Source organism: Periplaneta americana, chromosome 8, assembly GCF_040183065.1.
Source record: "Periplaneta americana isolate PAMFEO1 chromosome 8, P.americana_PAMFEO1_priV1, whole genome shotgun sequence".
In the NCBI taxonomy this organism is placed as follows: Eukaryota; Metazoa; Arthropoda; class Insecta; order Blattodea; family Blattidae; genus Periplaneta; species Periplaneta americana.
The window spans coordinates 82,952,898-82,970,000 of record NC_091124.1 but is presented as its reverse complement, the minus strand read 5'-3'; the positions used below and the strand labels follow the sequence as shown (position 1 = coordinate 82,970,000).

Here is a 17,103-nt window from a genome sequence, read left to right as displayed (position 1 = left end):
GGGAAGAGGAAAGGAAAGGAGATACCCCCGCCCATATCCTTTTCACTTACATCGCTTTAGAAACAAACACAGTAAGGCACAATGCATCATCAGTGGTGAATTTTAAGCGACCAGCGAGAGCCGAAAGCTATGATGCCTGTCTTATACAATCCATCACTCAGCAATGCTTGTCTTCCTGTATACTCGTATCAGTTCGAAACATAACAGTGGGAAAGTGGAGTGGGGAGGTAAGGGGTAGTCTGCAGTGACTCAATTGAGTTATTAGCTCCCAGATCTGAACTAACCTGTCATTGAGTATATAGATATGGTTGTCTTGATAATCTCTCCATATATCATCCTTACCCCAGACTTTTTTTAAGTTTATTTATGCATGCTTTAACTAGGCTGACCAATTGTCCCTGAATTCCGGGGACAGTCCCCGGTTTTGAGTTGCAGTCCCCGGGGAGCAAATGTCCCCGTTTTTGTCCCCGGAAATTAATTTTCTCCGCACAAGCTTTAATTATGTTTCAATAATATTTTACACAAATATTTAAGTATCTTAATGCAACTGCTGCGATTCATGCACAATTCTGAACAGTCCTTAGTATGAGAGAGAAGAACCAGCGAGGAAAGTATGAGATATTCTACACTCTTCGAGAAGAACATAGGATCTTTGTCTTTGGTCATTTTAGCATTCGCATTGCGTGGAAGAGTTAGAACTGCCACAGCTTCCATCTTTAAGTAGTTCAAAAAATGAGAAATTTTGTGACAATAACAGATGAAAAGTGGTATGATGTTTTTCAACATAAAAAAAAAATTCATTCCATTTCAAAACCTTCTCAAAATAGTGTCATTAATCATGTGTCTTTCAGCCAGTAATTCATCAGCTGAAAGACTTAATCTGGACTGATGAAAAGTCAAAATGAAAGTTGAAACAGTTAAAACTTTTTTACAAGTGAAAACAAACTTTCATTTCTTATATGAAGAACTTAGTGTGAAGCTGTATGGGAATGAACAGATCCTTAAAAAGATACATTCTTCAGACAAGTACTTGTAAAATATGTGTGTGTACAATATTATGTGAAAGACTTCCATGCATACGTCAGTACTGAAATTGAATTCTTACTGGCTATAATTATATATGAATTACCAGTGGCGTAGCATGAAATTTTGAGTAGGGGAAGCTAACTCAAGTTGTCTTTCATGCAATATGAGAAAACGTATTACAAAAATACAGTCTTAAAATAAATAGTAGTCAATTTCAAGTCAGCAGTCGAAGATTGGTTGGAACAACGTAAGTAACACCAATAAGGCATGATCTCAAATGATACGTAATAAAATATGATTTCACGGTTTACACATATCTCTAACAAATAGACAAGTGTACGTATAACATTAGCTCACTCCCTGTCATACTTAGAGAAATCACAGTATTAGTATCATTACGTAAGTATGCGTCTGTCTTTTGGTTGTGTCCTTCATTGACAGCAAGGGAGTCGGTCATTTGTTTTTTAAATCACACTTTTGTTCGTAAGTCAGTTTTGATAATACAATTGTTCTAAAAAAAATTCAAGTAAATTGGTGTCAGGAACTGTTATTTCGCTCATTATTTATTATATTAGCCACAATGCACACTAACACTTCAACTGAACATAACTAGACGAAAAGGGATAACGCGGAAACTACTTATTTTAAATGTTAAAGCTAGCTTCTTTGCGAGCCTTGCGACTAGGGTAGCTTAGGAAGGGATGGAAAATCTGCGGGGTGGATTACACAGAAGAAACCGGTCTGCTTGGAAGCTGGTGTGTGCAGGCTTCTCGTTTACTGCTGCATCACAAATCATCCTGAGCTGCCGCATCACAATATTTAATGCCTAAATATAAATTCTATTAAAATTGATAAATAATTTTCTTCATAAACTGCAGGTTTATTATGAAATTATTATTAACTGGGGAAGCTAAGCTTTTTAGCTTACATTGACGCTACGCCACTGTGAATTACGTGTGTATATGCATTTAATTAAAAAAGTTAAAATATTCTACAAATTTAGTGTGCAAAGTTCTACCATTGTATCCACTGTTATATTTATTTTCTACATTCAACGAGAGTGACTAGGTAAGCGTTTGTGGTTTTTCTTGAAATTGCCGATGTCCCCTGCTGGATCATAATAAATCTGGTCAGCCTAGCTTTAACACCTGTGGTCATATCGCGTGTTTAGGATCTGTGGGTATACCAGTAGGCCGTTTTCACTATTGTTGAGTTCCTGTTTCTGTTGTGGGTCGTAAATGGCTTGTGTTCATGTAATAAATGTTTATAGATTTTGATTAATGTTTATGATATTGGTTATTGAGGCGGTGATGAATCATGGCTTGTAAATTTCATAAAAAAGACTATTTTATTTTTGTTAATATCAAGATATTTTTAGGAGCTATTTTTATTTTCTCTATCATTTGAAGTTTAAATATGTTTTATGTACAAAAATAAATTATTTCTCCTCAAAATGTTTAAATAAAAATTGTTGAAACACAAATAACAGATGTGGCCGAATATTAAGTTGAGTCACTATATATTTTCATTTCGTTATTTTGAATTTTCAATTACACATTTTTATTACGTATTTTGCTAATTCTAACTAAACGTATCAGATAGGCTATGTTGAAGAGAATTTAATAAATAACATGAATCTCTGCACGGATTTGTTGAACATAATTAATCACATTATGACAATTTTAACATGATGGTAAAATAAGAGAGAAGGTCTAATAATAAAATTAGAAATGTCAGTAATATGAATATTGTATGCAGTCTTGATGTTAATTTATCATTTTATATTGTTGGAATGCTGGCCACAATTCTACTTGCCTGAGCCATAGTTTTCTCCATAGTCAGAAGTCGTTCATCCAGGCGGTTGATCACTTTAGAGATGGCATCCAAATTGTGATCAGTTTGACGGTGGCGCTTGTCCAGGCCAACCAGTGCTTTCTTGAGTTGCTCTCCCAGATGCCTTTCTCGATACTCGTGACGCTCCAATTTGTCACCATTATCCCGAAACATATTCACCAATGAGAGAATTGCGTCGCGAATATCTTCATGTCTGAAACAATACACGTAAGAATGATTAAATTCTACGTTTAATTCGCTATATCACTACATGCTACATTGCTTCGTCGATTTAGTAGAATGCGTTTGAGTTTAAAGAGCAGAACAACATGGTCTGTTGTGACGAGAATCCAAACCCCCGCATATCGGTGTAGCATCACGTCACAAACGCGTTCACGTCTGAGTATTTCTGACAAAGTAAATAGGCCTATTATTCAACGTCTTGAAAACGGCGCAAATATTAAATATATTGCTGGAGAGTTTAAAGTAATATTTAATTACTTATCCATTTATTTATTATCTATTTATTTATATTTATTATTAATTTATTTTATTATTTATCTTATAGAGAGTTATTATATTCTAAGAAATAACAATTTGTATTGACGTTGTATCAGATTCACTTTATATAATGCATTAACAACTCTTAAATGCCCATTCCCGTATGATCGATTTTTACTGTCCATAATATTCGACTTTCATGCTGTACCGAAACATGATGCTTGTCGATTGCAGGGGACTTGCTCCGTGTGTTATAGCCTATCTAACAAGCAATATTTTCGTGGGGGCAGATAAAAAAGGTTATTTTTTTCTTCCACCATGTTAATATCAAAACAAGTGCTTATACAAATTTTGGCTATTCGAGCGCATTTACGAGGGTCGTCCAAAAGTAAGTTTCCCTGGGACAGTTTACAGAAAGAAAATACAATTTCATGGAAATATTTTATTGAAACAGATACAGATTTTACAATATATTTCCCACCGGAATTGAGACATTTGTCATACAACAGAATGGTGCAGACGCCTGTCGCACACTGGTTCTGATCCCAAACGGCAGACTTCTACGACACGGGGATACAAATTTGATCCCATGGTATGACAAATGTCTCAATTCTGGTGGGGAATACTCACAAATAGCTTTTAAGGAACCCACAGGTTCATTGCCCCCCTCTCATAAGCCCGCCATTAGTCCCTATCCTGTGCAAGATTAATCTAGTCTCTATCATGATATCCCACCCTCGTCAAATCCGTTTTAATATTATCCTCCCATTTACGTCTCGGCCTCCCCAATGGTCTTTTTCCCTCCGGCTTCCCAACTAACACTCTATAAGCTTTTCTGGATTCGCCCATACGTGCCACAGGCCCTGCCCACTGTTGCTCCAAGATATCTGAATTTCATCACCTCTTCGAAGGATAAATCTCCAATTTTTATATTTCGATTTCGTACAATATTCTGGTCACGAGATAATCGTGTAAATTTCCGTGTTTGTGTGGTTAACAATAGATGAACAATGTCCCAATAAATCTTTCCATGAAATAGTTTTCTCTTTACCGGTATGTAAATGAAGACAGGGAAACTTACTTTCTGGAAGGCCCTCGTAATTACGCTCGAGTAGCCAAAATTTGACTTATTAACATGGTGGAAGAAAAAAGATTAGCTTTTTATCTGCCCGCATGAGAATGTTTGTAAGTATGTGAACATTGGCTTTGTCCTATGTCGAAGGAGCAGTGTACATGCCAATTTTTCTATTTGTTTCCCTGTTTTGTAGTAAAGATACAGGAAAACTAATGCGTGACTTTTTTTTTCTCTAAATATGCCACTGGTCTTGCAAAAAAAGTGTCACGCGTTTTACTTAAAAACTGAATGACACATTTTGATATATGGAATTTAAAAAAAATTTTGTTAATAACTCAAACTAATTTATCTATCACACCGTGATTATGTGTACAAAAAATCAAGGACGTAGCTTGAAAAATGTAGAAAATTGAAATTTCACCCATCACCCCCCTTAAGCGCGTTATTCTGGGCGGCTAAAAACCGCAATCTTCATAAACTAAGTCGCATGAAAAGGAGTATAAAGTGATTTTCCCTGTGAAATTTGCTGCAGATATGTATTCATTACGTAACAATAGTTTTTTTATATTGTAATTTTGCGTTTAAGCGGAACACACGCACGAACTGCTGATGCGTTTACCGAAGACCTTCCGCAGCCGCCGCGCCGCGTCTCCCACGCAGCAGCAATCAGCCACGACAGGGTCGTTGCGTAGCCTTGGTTGGTGAACTTGGCCCTGCTATTTCCCTGTCATCCCATGGATGTCAACACTTTTTAAGTGATAAAAAACGGCTACAGGGAGGAAGAGATGAAACCATTTCCTACTCAAGAGGTTACGTTACGCCCCTATCCTGGCAACGACGAAATCTGGAGTTCAGCAACCGACTGTAATAACAATAGGCTACACAAAGTAGATGAAACGCAGACTGCGTGGAACAGCGACATGATTAGCTATGCGACAACGTTCAGCAATCTGGCTCAAATCTGTTCGCAGCGCAAACATGCACACTAGGGTGTATCGAAACAAATTTTTTTGGAAATTAAAAAACGGCTAGGGCGCAAAAGTTGCCTTATAATGTAGTGAGACTGTACAAAAAAATGTAGTAGATTTTAAATAACATCTCACCGAGCCTATCGAAGCCTAAAACTTGTTTTATACATTTTTTAAAATTTACAGTAGTATTTAAAATGTGGAAAAGTTTGGTTGTCGGAAGAAAAGTACTTCTTCATGAATACTAGAAAAATACTATTACTAATTCCTTAAGGATTGCTTTAAGTCAGCGTTTCTCAAATTATGGTCCGCGGACCACTTGTGGTCCTCGAGGTCTGCCCTTATGGTCCTTAAAAAAAGGCAGAAGAAAAAATAAAATTCAAACGTATTGCGTATCACTCTATAGCTGAAAATCTCAGAGTTTGGAAATGACATATGGCAATCGCCTTTCACTTTTTCTCTCAGTACTGACATTTTATGAAATTTATTACCCTATCCGTCTACTGACTTCCCATTCTACTCTCAACAACAAAAGAGGGATTTAAAGCACTATGAACGTGGTGTTGCTCGCCATCTTTTCCCTGCACATCTGGCGCCGCCCCTGTAACCCAGCCAGGGACCATCCAAATTCATAACAGAGGGCCGAACTTTTTTATGTAATATTTATGACTTTCTTAATAATTTTGCCGACACCCAGTCTGCACATTGAAATGGTCACGTACTGTACATCGCACACCAATAATACAACTATCAGGACACAATTTGAAACTTATTTTTCGAGTAAATATGACTAATTTTCATGGGTTCGTGATCACTCTCATTGCGATATTGAAACTAACAAACTTTCATTGAGTGAAAGAGAACAGTTAATTGAACTCTCGAATGAGACCGGACTTAAAATGAAATTCCAAGCGGAAGGTATTGTTAATTTCTGGACTGCATCACAAGTGAAAAGAGAATAAGTGAACTGTACAATGATGCTTTAGAGATTATAATTCAGTTTGTTTCTATGTATCTGTGTGAGAAAGGGTTTTCAATACTAACTCTAATAAAAACAAAGTAGGCTACCGAAATCGACTCGATGTATGTGACGATCTCCGACTTAAGCTTACCAGCATACGTCCAAATATTGAACAACTGTGCAAAAATCGGCAGGCTCATCCATCTCATTAATGTGACTACCAACATTTATTTTTTTTTTTTAGTTAATAAGTTAAAGATTATCCAAACTCTAATAGCCTTGAATTATTAAAGAAACAAACACGAATTTTCTTCTATTAACATTAGCTTAATTAGTTAATACCAATATAAAATTAATTTAATTTAATTAATTTTAATTAATTAATTCTATTTTAAAATATAAGTATACTGATATTAAAATATACTACAAAAATTATAAATTTGCTTTCGAAGGAAACAAGAGTAAGGTGGTCCGCGGAACTATTTGTTTTTATTACTTCCCTAGTATTTGTTTCTTTATTTGCCAACATTTCAAACTGCAAATTCTTTACGGTACCGGTACTATAAAACATGCTTTGCGATCGTCATTTGGTTCCCGCATAGTCAACTGAAAATGGCGGCTCCGTTCAAAGTTTTGGTGAAGCTAACATTAGTGAAATAAAATTTTAGCAAGTCATTTAATATACTATTGTATTAGAGTAGGTACTTTATTTCTTATAATCTGCATATCTAATCGTCTAATAGTCAAATTCCGCTCGAGTTTTAATTTTCTCTAGCCAAATTTTCAAATTTCAAATTTCAAATTTATTCACAATTTACATGAATACATATGAATAGATACCCGAAATGAGCATATGCTCTGCTCGGGTACACTGCAGTAATCTACATAAATTTTACAGAGATCAATAATAAAGTTTATAATAGAAATAATAGTAACATCAATAATAATAATAATAATAATAATAATAATAATAATAATAATAGAATAACCGTGACTAAGATGATACAAAGATAGTAATACAAATTAATAATAATAACTTAATAATAATAATAATAATAATAATAATAATAATAATAATAATAAAATATTTACAATAAAAATAAATACTAAGACGGATAAAATAAAATATAAAACCACTTAGCGAGAGTTAACACAACTTAAACCGTATTGACATTGTGTTATGCTTTATTGGTAGTAGGGAGGAGCCGAAGGTCTACGTAACTGCCGTTCTCTTCGAATCTTCTCATATAGGCAATCATGGGAAGTTAATGCTGAAAAACAAAATGTCTACGAGTCAAACTGTTCATTATTACCAGGATAAATACAAATAATACTGAAATATATTAATCAAGTTTTAGTTATAGATCTCCCCTTTTGTGCAAGAGGTGACATATAAAAAATAAATTGAGTGAGATTACTGTTGATAAATCTTTGTTAAATTCCTATTATGATCATTTTTTATGTATTAAAATATATTGAATCTGTACTCTGATGATATTAAAATAATATTTGAATTTACAACAGGCACACACGTGACGAACTTAGGAAACGCATGCGTCCTAACTTCGCCAGTTGCATCCGCCTGTATCTTTTGTTTTTGTACGAGGAGTACGTTATTCTTTACGAAATGCTCTTTAGTATCAATATTGAAACGCAATTTTTTATACTTTCGAAATATAACTTAATTAATTTAAAAATAAAGCTGCTTAAGGTGGCGAACTTAGGGAGACTTACCTATGTGAAATGTTCATTAGAGAGAATAGTCAACAGTTACAGCGTTAATATAGGCCTAGCTACTTATTATAAAGTAAGCCAATAAATTACATCTGTAATGTAATGTGTAAATCGCGAGATCTTATTGCCGAAAACTGACGCGCTAAGCAGGTCGTTATGGCGCCGTACTAAGCGGAACCTGTTTCCAAGCGTACTAGTTACTAACTACTGCTTCTGCTGCCACGATGACTGCCACCACAACCACCAGCACCATTTACTGTAGTGTAGAACAGTGTTCCGCAACCGGTGTGCCTCCACATTCGGTACATTAATGGGATGTAATTGCAAGTAATTTATTATTATTATTATTATTATTATTATTATTATTATTATTATTATTATTATTATTATTATTATTATTATATATTTTTTTTTGCAAATAACTGTTCGAGTGGACAATCGGTGAAGAAATATTTCGTACAACTAATGAATATGCGGTCCGTAATGAATTAACATGGGTGGATTGCGTTAGTGTTCGTACAGACGGAGCCGCTTTATGACAGGCCGAGTGAAATGATTCGTAGTTGAAGTAGGCCTACATGAAGTAAATCCTAACATACAGAGCGACCATTGTCTCATTCACCGCGAAGCCATTGTTGCTAAATCTTTACCATCTCCTCTGAAAATTGTGATGGACGAAGTAGTAGAAGTCGTGAACTTCATCAAATCGCGGTCCCTAAATACGTGGCTTTTCTCCGTTTTGTGTCAGGAAATGGGATCAGAGCACACTACACTCCTGCTACATACAGAAGTGAGATGTTTATCACGAGGTAAAGTGTTAGCTCGAATGTTTGAACTTAAAGAGAAGGTACTTTGCATTTTTTGCTATAGAGAGGCATAAGTACGTGGATTTATTTGCATATGATGAATGGGTATCTAAGTTGGCATATCTTTTCGATATTTTCGTACATTTGAATGAGCTTAACAGAAAAATGCAATGTAGGAATGAAAATATTCTGACTGGTATGGAAAATATTCAAGGATTTGTGAATAAGCTGAATTCGTGGATACAGATTATTGAAAATGAGTCGTTTGAGATGTTTCCAACTGTATGTCACCTTGCTGACGGTAATAAAGTGTTGATGGACTTAATTAAAGAACATTTAGTAATCTTGCAGCTGAAGTTCAAGAATAATTTAGGAGAGAGTGTTCAAGATTTCGACTGGGTTCATTGTGGATTTAAATCATCTTCCGAATAATATACTCGTACAAGAGGAATTGGCAGATTTAAAAGTAGACAGAACATAGAAATTAAAACTTCTCGAAGTGCCTTTAGTTGTCAATAAGGAGTGAATATCCGGCTAACTCCGAGATGGCAGTTAATATGCTATTAACTACATGCTATATGTGTACCGGTACTATGTGTGAACTGGACACCTCGATGTTAACTGAAATTAAAACATCAAAGGGAAAGAGACTCAAATCCATCGATGAAGAAATGAGGCTTGCACTGTCAATGATTCCGCCACGGATCAGCCACCTCTGTGCAGCTAAGCAGGCCCAAGTATCACATTGAAGGTCTGAGTAAAGTTATTTACTCTAATATTAGTAATAGAAACGTGTATTTTCTACAGTGAATTGAAGTTAATACATTTTTTTATGCAAGAGTTGATTTCTGTTTTATAATAATAATAATAATAATAATAATAATAATAATAATAATAATAATAATAATAATAATAATAATAGTAATAATAATAATAATAAATTTGATTACATTAGACTACATAATTATATTAAGAGAGTCACATCATATGTTTTTGAGGGGATTAATATTTTGGTGTGCCGTGTTGAGTCTAGGCCCGTCTAGGGTGTGCCGTGAGTAGAAAAAGGTTGCGGAACACTGGTCTAGAGGTCTAGAGTCTAGACTAGATGTCAGAGCAGTAAGAATTTAGTGACTTTGCGGAAGAAATTGTCAGGACGCGCTCGCAAAAACCTTTTTATGCGATTTTAGGTAAGCACCATGATTGTGATGTGAAGAATAAATTACGTTTTCCAGCTGTGTCGTGAGACTTAATACAATCCACGATTGGGAAATTCAAATTTGTTATTCTTCCGAAATCTTTACCTAAGGGCCGTACCGAATATTTTGATTGAGCCATAATACGTACAAGGGCAAATGTTGTATCATTTAATGTCGTCCAGTCTTAAATTTATTAGTACTGAAGAACCTGTATTTTGTATCTATACTATCGCCATTTGAATGCCAAAAAATATTGAAATTCTTACTTTTTTTAAGATTTGAAGATGCTTTTCGTAAAAATAAACCTTTACATTTTAGGTCAGCTTCATGTCTCGCTTTTTGAACTCTATCTAGCTTTTATCTTCCGAGACTTCTTCTTTGTCTTGCCGACAGACGGCGAGGTTTCCGCCGTGTGCTCAACGGCCCTGATTCGACGCTCCTATCGTGCCGCGGTCATGCCACAAATAGCAACATTCGTCGAATCGAAACAAAAGGATTTGTCATTGCTGAGAATGTGTCACTGAGCAACGCTCTTTGTTCTGGACATGTTTAGTTTCACCAGGAAGTCGCGGCTTTGTAACCAATTTCCTTCTCTCTTCAGTTTCTTGCTGGCTTTGGCGTCACGAGGATATGAGCTTCTACGTCGGCGGCTTTACGTATTGCGATTGCCAGATAAGAGACGCTCCATTTCTGGAATTACAGCCCGCTTTCCGAATAAGGATGAACTGAGATAATTCTATTTCTATTTATTTCTCGCTGTGACTTGTCATTTGGTACATTGAACCTAGTTCACGAGGAACCTTGCAAGGATAATTTTATTGTTGCACAATCGATCATTATATGCATGCGAACACACTGGTAGTGCTACCACAGTCTAGTATATACAGTCACGAAGCTCAATACGTAGTAAATATGCATTCATAGATAGTTGCTAACCACTGGGATCGCTACTATCGCCTCATTACAGACAGTACGAAATAGTACCTGCACAGTCTATTGTTTCTAGTACCCTCATAAACTCAAGCATCGTGACTGTATATACTAGACTGTGGTGCTAGTTTATTTATGTTTAAAAACAGTCTTGTCAGATATAAAAACAAAATTCTCCATAGCCTGTTCAGAATTTTTATCAAAATTAGGTTTTCTAATATAAAATTTTCCCAAACTGTCTTTACAAAAACAATGAATTATTTCACATCTTTGATAAGGTTAGGCTACACTGCAATAGTAATATATGTCGATGGCTGAAAAACAAACTGTTCCAAATCCATTTTACTATTTTTTTTTCGGGAGAGCTATTTTAAGCTTCTGACTTTCAAATTCGGACATGGAACAGTTTGGAATATCATCATAGCAAGCTTATGGGGAGGAATATTTACAATTTTGTTCGATATATATATATATATATATATATATATATATATATATATATATATATATATATATAGGCAAAGACTGGAGGGATACCGTAGAGAAAGATATATGCCCCCTTTGCAGCATGGGAGAAGACGCGTTCCTTATATTATTAGAATGTCAAGAAACAGACAATACAAGGAGAAAGTGAATAGATAAAAAATTGTTGAGTATGAATAGATATGTAGCGTATAAGAAAATACATAATATAACTAATATAAGAGAGTTGCCCGGGTTCGAATCCCGGTCGGGGCAAGTTGCCTGGTAAGGTTTTTTCCGGGGTTTTCCCTCAACTCAATACGAGCAAATGCTGGGTAACTTTGGGTGCTGGACCCCGGACTCATTTCACCGGCATTATCACCTTCATTTCATTCAGACGCTAAATAACCTAGATGTTGATACAGCGTCGTAAAATAACCCAATAAAATAAGAGAGTTAAATAAATTGAGCAAGTTTTTAATGATAGTGAAGATGAAATGGGAAGAGAAAGTTAAAATTAATGGTGTATTAAATTGATCTTGTAGTGTATATATGTGTGTCTGTGTTTTTTGTTTTGTTTTTGTTTGTTTTAGTTGTGAGACGTGGCATAGGTAAATAAAAATTGTAAAGTAAGGCAGATCTGGGGTAACTGAGAATTTAACAGGTCTCTCTTACAGATATATGATAGATGAATAAATATATCAATATATCATATCATATATGCAGGCAAGGACATGGAACACAATGAAACACATTATTTTTTCTAAAAAGTTGGAATTTGAACAGTCTGGTTCTCAGCCATCGATGAATATACATTTATTTGCTCTTTACGTATAAAATTACGTATTATATTATGTGTTATGTTTTAGTTTTCGTTTTTTCAGTTGCATTTTAAATATATCACTATATGTCATCAACATGGCATTGTACATTAAATACTAGTAAGTGCATGAGAAAATATTCAGAACATCATCTGTCTGATCAGACTTTCTACAGTAGCATGTTCTTAATTTGAAGATGAAATTAAAATTATCAGTAAATTAATAGTAAGTGCGTAAAAATAAACTTACATGGATTGAACAAGCATATCTCGGTATAATAGAAACGAGATTAAATAAAATAATTATGAGGCGTTCGGGTAAAAGGGGATAAGTCATTTGTTTAAATGCAGATGGAATTTTGTTCCCAAAATGAACACTCAAGTTAAATTACACACGTGAGTGTGCAAAAATCCAAAGAATACTAACAGTTGATGTGTTTTATTTGTGTAGAAAATTATTTACAATAAGGGTTCCACGTTTAATTTTCATTTATCTCCAAAGTCTTTTTTTTTCTCTCGCTATTATTAAATTTATACTCGCTTTAACATCTTTGGTCATAAAATCCGAAGGTTGTGTATTATTGTTGAGACTGGTTCTATTGTTGTGAACTAGATGGCGACTGTATATGTATGACTGATTTTCTTTTATGAATAATGATTTCGGTGATGAATGAGGCCAGTGATATACAGGGATGTTGTGGCCCGAATTTTCTGGCATTTGCCTTACGGTTGAGGAAAACCCCTGAAAAACCTCAACCAGGAAATTTAACCCGACCGGGAATCGAACTAGGGCCCTCTGCGTAAGAGACCAGCATGCTGACCTCCACACCACAGAGATGGTCAAAAGTAGTTTTTATGACTTATCTCCCTTTACCCAAACAACACAGAATTAGAGTTTACATTTCTTATGATAGCTATCTTCAGCAAAGCTTAATATAATAGTACATTATGCAACGAGCCTATAATGATAGTAATTAAGACGCAAGTACGGATATTTATGAAAGGAGCGCAACCGAGTTTCATAATATTCACACGAACGTCTTAATTACCATTATAGGCAAGTTTCATACGACTTTTCATGCTCGACCACATTTCTAACTTGAAATTATTCAAATGTATACATTTTATTTGTATCTGACAAGATCGGAAGTGACCTTGTTCTAGGTCGTGAATTGTGAGATGTGCGCAGAAGCGAAAGTATTGATTTTTTCCGAGGAACAATAATGTCATTGACCTTCATGTAATCCCGTTAAACTTGATATAACCTTGATTATTGAATTCGACATTGAAAAACGAGATGACAAATTGAATTTATTTGAATATTATTTACAATTAACGCTAATTATTATAGTAACAGAACATAACCTTCTGCGACAGTATTGGATTTCCAGCCTCCGTGACTTTTCGCTAATTCTCTTTCGATTGCATATCCGAGAATAATCGATACTTGCGGTTTTATAACGGTACAAAACTGACTTGTCATTGGCTGAACACCTGTAAGCTGAGTTGTCATTGGCTGAACACCTGTACTTTAATGAGTAGGTGTACTTTAATAATGACATGCATTAAAGGAGTGCTACCAGGTGTATTATTACTACATTTCGGCATGGTCGAGCATAAAAAATTTTCTGTTAGCCCTGATACGTAGTTTTATTGATGTCTATGTGTTTCTGTACGAGAGAGAAAAAGAGAGAGCTTGTTTTAAATTATGCCCTGTTATAATTTGTAGTAGATCTACAGTTTAAGCCCTATAGGCCTACTATTAAATGATCATATTCCGATATACTGTACTGTACCACAGGCCAAGCTACAACGAGGGGAGGAGGCAAATGATGACCCTATAACAGCGTTATAATATAGGAATTCTATGGTTTTGCTTTGCCCCCCCCTCCCAAGGAGACTGTTCTCTCTCCGCCTATGTAGACATGTGAACGCGCCCACACGTAGTTCTACTTAAAGACATACAGCATAATAAAGCTATGCACCTATAGACATGTGAACGCGCACACGTAGTTCTACGTAAAGACATACGGCATAATAAAGCTATGCACCTATAGACATGTGAACGCCCACACGTAGTTCTACGTAAAGACATACGGCATAATAAAGCTATGCACCTATAGACATGAGAACGCGTACATGTAGTTCTACGTAAAGACAGCATAGTAAAGCTATGCACCTATAGACATGTGAACGCGCACACGTAGTTCTACGTAAAGACATACGGCATAATAAAGCTATGCACCTATAGACATGAGAACGCGTACATGTAGTTCTACGTAAAGACAGCATAGTAAAGCTATGCACCTATAGACATGTGAACGCGCACACGTAGTTCTACGTAAAGACATACGGCATAATAAAGCTATGCACCTATAGACATGTGAACGCGCACACGTAGTTCTACGTAAAGACATACGGCATAATAAAGCTATGCACCTATAGACATGTGAACGCGCACACGTAGTTCTACGTAAAGACAGCATAATAAAGCTATGCACCTATAGACATGTGAACGCGTACACATAGTTCTACGTAAAGACATACGGCATAATAAAGCTATGCACCTATAGACATGTGAACGCGCACACGTAGTTCTACGTAAAGACATACGGCATAATAAAGCTATGCCCCTATAGACATGTGAACGCGTACACATAGTTCTACGTAAAGACATACGGCATAATAAAGCTATGCACCTATAGACATGTGAACGCGCACACGTAGTTCTACGTAAAGACATGAGCATAATAAAGCTATGCACTTATAGACATGTGAACGCGTACACGTAGTTCTACGTAAAGACATACAGCATAATAAAGCTATGCACCTATAGACATGTAAACGCGCACACATAGTTCTACGTAAAGACATGAGCATAATAAAGCTATGCACTTATAGACATGTGAACGCGTACACGTAGTTCTACGTAAAGACATACGGCATAATAAAGCTATGCACCTATAGACATGCGAACGCGCACACATAGTTCTACGTAAAGACATACGGCATAATAAAGCTATGCACCTATAGACATGTGAACGCGCACACGTAGTTCTACGTAAAGACATACGGCATAATAAAGCTATGCACTTATAGACATGTGAACGCGTACACGTAGTTCTACGTAAAGACATACGGCATAATAAAGCTATGCACCTATAGACATGTAAACGCGCACACGTAGTTCTACGTAAAGACAGCATAGTAAAGCTATGCACCTATAGACAGGTGAACGCGCTCACAAGTAGTTCGATGCAGTATAGTCAAGTTATGCATCTGTCGATATTTCCCCAGGTTTTCCCCAACTGTAATGCGAATGTCAGGTAATCATTGGCGAATCCTCCGACTAACCCCCCCCCCCCAATACTCTATCTTTTCCCTACACCACTCCCACGGACGGACGGACGGACAGACAGACACCAAAACCATTTTCTATATCACTGATGCTAACGGTCAGCGCGTCTAGCCGCGAAACCAGGTGGCCCGGGTTCGAATCTTGGTTGGGGCAAGTTACCTGGTTGAGGTTTTTTCCGGGGGTTTCCCTCAACCCAATACGAGCAAAATGTTGGGTAACTTTCGGTGCTGGACCCCGGACTCACTTCACCCGCATTATCACCTTCATTTCATTCAGGCGCTAAATAACCTAGATGTTGATACAGCGTCGTAAAATAACCCCAAAAAATCACTGATGCTGAAATAATTTCCTTGAAAAATTTTAAGTCTATTTCTGCAACATTACACTATTCTGTATAATGAGAACATAGAGTAAAAGATGATCTGGTATATCAAAGAGGAAACAGACGATTCGATTGCAGGAAGAAACAGATTCTGCATATGAAAAGAAAAGAAAGAATACTTTGTAAACATTACACTACGTCATGATGCTTACAAACCTTGCACATCTCAAGTTGCTTCTTAAACTACCGCTGAATGGTCATAGGATGCGATTCCAGTGACATGGCGTCGGCATGATATGCACTTATAAAGAAAAAAAAGCATTTGCGAGTCCCTGAACACACTGGTGTCACTAGTAGTCTAATAAATTTAGAGGCTGAGGCTTTGGCCAAAAATATTAGATTGGTGCATAAGTTCCTAGTGTTTTTGTTCATCACACCACCACTTTGTTAGATTATTTATCGTTTGCCATTTATCATTTGTTATTTGGAGTGGCGTGCTTGTAAATACGTCTTGAATTTTGTGAATAAGATGGAGTGTCAAGTGGAAAAAAACGAACATTTCCGATATACTCTTCTATTCGAGTTTAACAGAAGAGTAAAGACAAGGGGGGCGGCTCGAAACATTTGTACGGAGAGAATTCCATCGGAAAAAGCATTACAAGAAAATGGTTCTGTCATTTCAACACACACATTCCGTACAAAAGTTAGTGTCCAGCCACAGAAGGTGATGTTATACGTCTGGCGGGATAAAGAAGGTGGAGTGTACAGTGTAATTATTTAGTCCTGACAGTCGCTGGCAATGTGCGCCTGCGTCAGGCGAGTCCATTTAGTTACGCCAACGGGTGTTTGGATTAGTCACTCGCTTGCCTTCGGATGTCATGTGTGCGGTAGAGCGGTATGTTTCTAGTACTGTTAAGCTGTACTGCATTTCTTTACCGACCGCTCGCCCTTATGTCTACTCCGGAGCTCTCCCCACTACTCCTATTACTTTCCCCCTTTCGCGTCGCCGAGCTGTCGGGACTAGATAATCTGTCTGTACTATGAATTGCTTCTCAACAATGTAACCATAACTGCAGACATTTATTGCCAACAACTCACACGCCTTACGGCT

General features: G+C 36.3%; 1 protein-coding gene across 1 annotated transcript in view; it reads right to left on the bottom strand.

Moving 5' to 3' along the window:
* Positions 1-17,103, bottom strand: part of LOC138704231 (uncharacterized) — a 276,917-nt gene that overhangs the window by 7,479 nt on the left and 252,335 nt on the right. The window contains exon 5 of the mRNA XM_069832111.1: positions 2,809-3,073. Coding sequence (XP_069688212.1) covers positions 2,809-3,073 — 265 coding nt within the window. The remainder of the gene's footprint in view (positions 1-2,808; positions 3,074-17,103) is intronic.